Source organism: Belonocnema kinseyi, chromosome 4 (assembly GCF_010883055.1).
Source record: "Belonocnema kinseyi isolate 2016_QV_RU_SX_M_011 chromosome 4, B_treatae_v1, whole genome shotgun sequence".
Lineage (NCBI taxonomy): Eukaryota > Metazoa > Arthropoda > Insecta > Hymenoptera > Cynipidae > Belonocnema > Belonocnema kinseyi.
Genome location: NC_046660.1, coordinates 33,474,784 through 33,480,385, shown reverse-complemented (window position 1 = coordinate 33,480,385; position 5,602 = coordinate 33,474,784). Strand labels below are relative to the sequence as shown.

Sequence of the window (5,602 nt, the reverse complement as noted above, 5' to 3'; positions counted from 1 at the left end):
TTCTATTACGTTTATTCTAATGAACCACTATTTTACACTGTTTCTAGTATAAAAACCATACAAAATTTCTGATTTGGAACAGAGATTTTCGGAAAAGAATTATAATTTCGAATTCGAACAAGCATATTTGTCAATTTTCTTCTTCTAAATCTTTACGGAAATTCCCATTTCCAAAGTGAAAATTATAATGCTGAATAGAAATTCCGTGTTACAAGTCAGAATTATATTTATTTACAACATTTTCTATTTTAATTTAGAAATATAGTAACTCACTTTTAGTAAAGATTAAAAGAGGAAAGTTTCTATTTCTGGCAATTTTTTATTTGGAAAAACAAACACAAAATTTAATCAAATAAATTCTGATTTAAAACAAGGAATTTTCAAAATCTGACGAATTATGACTTGGAACAGGGATTGCTTCTGCAAAATCCCTTTAATGAAACATTTTTAAAATTATTTTCACAAATTTCCCCGGCCAGATCAAAAATTACCTGTTCCAAGACGAAATTTTAATTCTTTGAGAAATTCTCTGTTCTGAAGTGAAAATTATAATTCGTTACGGGAATTTAGTTTATATTTAATTTCTTTATTCCCACACAAACTGAGAATTGTAATTCTTTTACAAAATGTTATTATTTCATAAATCAGGCTGAAAATTATTTTCTAAGTTTTTCATTCCCGTTAAAAATTACTTGTTCCAAGAGAAAAATTTTAATTATTTACGGAAATTCAAAATCTCTAAGTGGAAATTTTAATTCTTATTGAAATTGCCTTTTCCAAAGTGAAAATTGTCATTCTTTACAGAAATTCCTTGTTAGAAATTTGAATTATATTTATTTACAACTGTTTCAAATATAATTCAAAAATATAGTAACTTTATTTTTTTTTAACTTGAAGGAGGAAGTTTCAAATTCTACAAAAAAATGTATCTGCAAAAAAAATGTAAATATAATTCTTCTGAAAAATTCACTCTTCCGAGTAATAATGATAATTTTTTTAACAAATTCCCTGTTCCAACTCAGAATTAAAGTCATAAAATATTTGAAAACATTTTTAATTCTTGTTAGATAGACACCCTGCAAACAATAAATTAAATTAAAAATGAAGAATACATTTAGCGAGACAACCTGACAATGTTTTTGAAATTGAATACAAAAATATGTTAAGAATCTTGTCATTTAAATTTCTAAGGTTATTTATTTTTGTAAATTTGGTACATTTGGTGCTTTGTGAACCTCAGTGTCAGCAAAATTCTTTTGAAGGTTATAACATCATTCAGGGCAAGAATTTCATATTTCGGCGCTAAATTCTCGTTCCATTATAAGAAGCAAATCCCGTAACTTACATTTATAAACAATATAAACAATTGCAAATCAGGAGCTAAATCCCAAATGTAAGAACGGTTATATCCTTTTTTTCCACGTCAGTATCGTCAGTATAAACTACCGATCATCCATCAAAAACAAACCATACATTATTAACAGAGAAGAAATTAATTCTGACAAAATAATTCAAGCATTTGCCATCTAAATTATTGCATATTTCGAGTATTAGATCCTTTTAATTTAAAAAAGCTAATTATTCGCCGGATAGGCGAAAAAAATATAATTCTTCAACAATATACAACGTAAACAATGTAATTCTGGAATCTTTGCCATAACACACGACACGATATCGGGTTGCCGGTACGAATTGAGGTTATGAATTGTTGTCAAACACCAAACTTTGATCATTTCGTCAAAATGAAAGCAGAAACGTCACAATTTATATTATTTTTATATAATTTACCCTTTTTCACGATTGATTTCGACTCGAAGCAGCGTAATCCAAAGGCACACATATTTACACATAATTCACTCGAAAAAAAACAAACACGGTTGAAAAAAATGATCCCGATTGAAAACGACTTATTCACGAAGAATTTATCATATAAATCAGTGATAATCCGATTTGAAAAGAATATTTTTTCTGAAAAAAACCGAAGCAAAAAACGCATTAAACTAAAAATTCAATCATTTACGGCTTAGACGCACGAGGAACTAGCAAACATTTTTCGAAAATTTTAATTGTTATCGGTATTGCGAGATTCGATAGAACCCAAACCTAACTTCAGATTGTACTTTAAAGAGTTATTTCTTCAATCAATTTTCTTTGCATATTATTATATTTTAAACATGTATTGTAAATAATGAAATTCAAAACAATATTTACGATTGAAATATCTCTCATTTTTGTGAAAAATGTTTGTTTTAATAAAATGAAAAACACACACACAATTAGTGCGCATGCACTGATGCACCGTACCTTAATCGATTATCGAACTTTTTGTATGCGTCCTGTTGGTGTACAATATCATGCTGATTTACAAAATTTGACAAATATTTATTAATTAATTAATTAAATTCAATAATTAAAGAAATGGCCGACGAAGATGTGAATGGTGATTCTGACGAAGTTCAGCAAGAAAAATCGCAAAAGAAAATTGCTAAATATGATAGCGGGGCTGCAGATTTGGAAAGAGTTACAGACTATGCAGAGGAGAAAGAAATTTCATCTTCCGAAGGATTTTCCTGCGTAAGTTCAATTCATTATTATGAAGAGAATTTTAAGTATTATAATCGTTTAATACTGGAATGTTCTTAATTTTACAAGAGATTTGTTTTTCTGGGTTTTAGATTCGATGTCAACATAACCTTAAAATAATGTGCATAACCTCTCTTTCCTCACTTATCACGTTTTTATAAGTTTTCTTATTGATATTCAATCCTTTGTCGGTATCTTTCTGTTTTTGCTATAATATTATTTATTTAATAAAAGTTTGTTCGCATTTTGGTTTAGATTTTTGCACATAATGGATAAAATGGTACATTTTCGGAGCATTGTGATCGTTACGATTTTCCACTTGCAGGTGAAAATGTATTAAAACAATCTAATTTGGTTGTACGTACGTCCATTTTACTCAGTTTTTATCAAATTGATCACTAGAAACATTTATACTTTATAAAATTTCATAACTTAAACTTTTGAAATTCAACAATTTAAATGTGAAAATTTTGAAGTTTTAATAATTTAAATTTAAATAATTTCAAGTTTAAGTCCTTAAATTGTTTAAAGCGTTCAAATTTAAGTAACAATTTCAAATTAAAATTCAACTATTTTGAATTGAATAAGGTTCAAATCCAATAATTTGATATTTGATCGTTTATAAAAGTTTATTTTCAATATTCCCTGACTTCTCTGATGTTTACAGAAAAAAAAATAATCTTGTAACATTTTTAATAGAGAATCTCTGATAAATGGAACATTTTTTCTAACATCATTATTTTTTGTATCAAACCATTGCTAAAACTGTTAAATTAAGTCCTTTTTGCTTCTTCGTCACAACCTAAAATTGTATTGTTGAGGAAAAAATTATTCTTTAAGGATTTTATACATATTTTCGCAAAAATTCGAAAATAACGCTAAATAGAAAAAAGTTTCAAGAGACATTTTTGTAGAAATTGTTTAAAGAAACAATTTTGTTGTTTTCACTTTTTTCATATCTTGTGTCATTTTGGCAAAAAATCTGAATTTTGTTTGTTAAAAAAAAACACAAATTCTCTTCTTTTTCATGCTTGGACAATGAGCAGATTATATGGGTATATTGGATTAAAAAATATCACACCGTAAACAAATTTTGGATCATTTTTTTATAATCCGCGTTTTCAGTTTCTTATATTGAAATACTTTATAACTTATTCCTTTTGAAAAATACCACCAAGCCACTTTTTGAGGGCTGCACCAACTTTCAAAACAATTTAAGTTAATTTCAAAAGAATTCAAAGGAAATTGACAAAAATTCAACGAAAATCGTACAAATTCAAAATGATTTTTTCAAAAATACAAGTGAATTTAAACAGATTAGAAAATATGAACAGATTAATTGAATTTAGTAAGTTTGAAATGAGTTTGGAAAAATTTAAGGGAATGCCAAAGGGCTTGATGAAATACCTAAGAATTTAAGGGTAGTTCTTGACTTCATTATTAATTAAACAGAAACTAAATTTGATTAAAATTTGGTGACTTCTCTGAAGTGAATACAAAAGAAATACTAGAGAATTCCAAAGAGTTTAAAAGATTTCAGGAAAAATTAATCAGAATTCAGGTTAAATTCCACGTGATTCTCAATTAATTTGCAAAAAATGTGAAAATTTCGTAAAATCCTTTAAAGCCTATGCAATCTCTCACTTCTTGTGAATAAATTCTTTGAAAAAATCACTGGGAATATTTTAATATACCGTAATGTATTTAGAAAAAATTCAAGAAAATTCATGAAACCTGAATTGAATAGTTGTTTACCCAAGGGTTCATTTATTGAAAGAAAAGTAATTTTTTCATTTCTAAAAGTGACTGTAGTAGCGTTATCTTAAAAAAGTGATTAGAAAGTCATTTGAGAAGAAAGTGACTTTGCCAGCCCTCATTATTCTTAACAAGACATAAAATAATTCGCATGAAAATAATATCCTATTTTTGCAAAATCTAATTTTAAAATTTTGTTATTATTTTTTAGGCGTTGAGTATAATTGGAGATAGACGAAACAAAGAAGCTGCGGAGAAAAAGGCTAAAGAAAAAGAGTTATCGAAAATCGCGATAAAGAAAGAAGATGTCGACCTCATTGTAAAAAAATTAATTTTCTTTTATCTTCAATTACTTCTAAATGAAAAAATGTATTTATTTACACGCTTGTTAAAAAATTGCAGATGAAAGAGATGGAACTAACTAATCGAAATCTAGTTGAGCAAACTCTTAGGGAACACAGAGGCGATGTCGTGGAGGCACTCATGACTCTAACCAATTGATCGCATTTTTTGTACGCGAGATTGTTTCTCGCAATTCGTTACATAAATTAATTTATGTTTACTTGTACAATTATAATTACAAATATTATTAAAAATATTTAATGAATTACGACAACGAAAAGTTTAATTTCCCTTTCATCCAGTTTAGGCCAATTTTATTTCTGAATTAGGGTATCTCAGCGCAAGCAGAGCTCAAAAAAGAGGACATCGGGTCATTTTTTTGCGAAAAATGGGAAAAATTGGGGAAAGATTAAACATTTATTTTTACATTTAGAAAAGAAGAAACAACCTTTTCATAAGATTTTTTAAGAATTAAATATATAATTAGGTAGTTGAAAATATATTCATGGCGACATAAAAAACTCAGAGAACATGAAAATTGTTCAATGAATCATTTTTATGTGTTTTAAATCGTTCTCATAAACAAGAATATTTTCTCTTCTAAAAATTTCTTCATTTAATCATTTATGTTTAAACGGTAAGACTTCGACTAGAAATATTTGGAATGTCGGGTCATTTTTTTTTAATTGATCAGCATACATGTAGCTAGGCCAGAACACAAGCTTTTTTGAAAAAAAATTTAAAAAAATTTTTTTTTTCGTATTTTCGTGTACAAGGTTACTGGCTGATGCCGTTGGAATTTTTTTTTTATTATTACACCATTGATTGTTGAAATATATATTTTTACATCTTTTATTATTAAGCTTTGTACTTAAACGTAGTTTTCTTTCGACTCTTGCATTTCTCAAAGTTTGAGACCGAT

The 5,602-nt window shown here is 27.3% G+C and overlaps 1 protein-coding gene across 1 annotated transcript; it reads left to right on the top strand.

Moving 5' to 3' along the window:
* The first annotated feature begins 2,326 nt into the window (after positions 1-2,326).
* Positions 2,327-4,948, top strand: LOC117171556 (huntingtin-interacting protein K). The gene is made up of 3 exons (XM_033358983.1): positions 2,327-2,574; positions 4,550-4,657; positions 4,741-4,948. The coding sequence occupies exons 1-3, from the start codon at positions 2,419-2,421 to the stop codon at positions 4,837-4,839; spliced, it is 363 nt and encodes a 120-aa protein (XP_033214874.1). The 5' UTR covers positions 2,327-2,418; the 3' UTR covers positions 4,840-4,948.
* Positions 4,949-5,602: the final 654 nt, after the last annotated feature.

Bases quoted from the DNA above. Each gene is read 5' to 3' on its own strand.
- LOC117171556 (XM_033358983.1), top strand. From the start codon at position 2,419: ATGGCCGACGAAGATGTGAATGGTGATTCTGACGAAGTTCAGCAAGAA. The intron at 2,575-4,549 runs GTAAGTTCAATT...ATTATTTTTTAG, and splicing joins CTTCCGAAGGATTTTCCTGC to GCGTTGAGTATAATTGGAGA. The intron at 4,658-4,740 runs GTAAAAAAATTA...AAAAAATTGCAG, and splicing joins AAGAAGATGTCGACCTCATT to ATGAAAGAGATGGAACTAAC.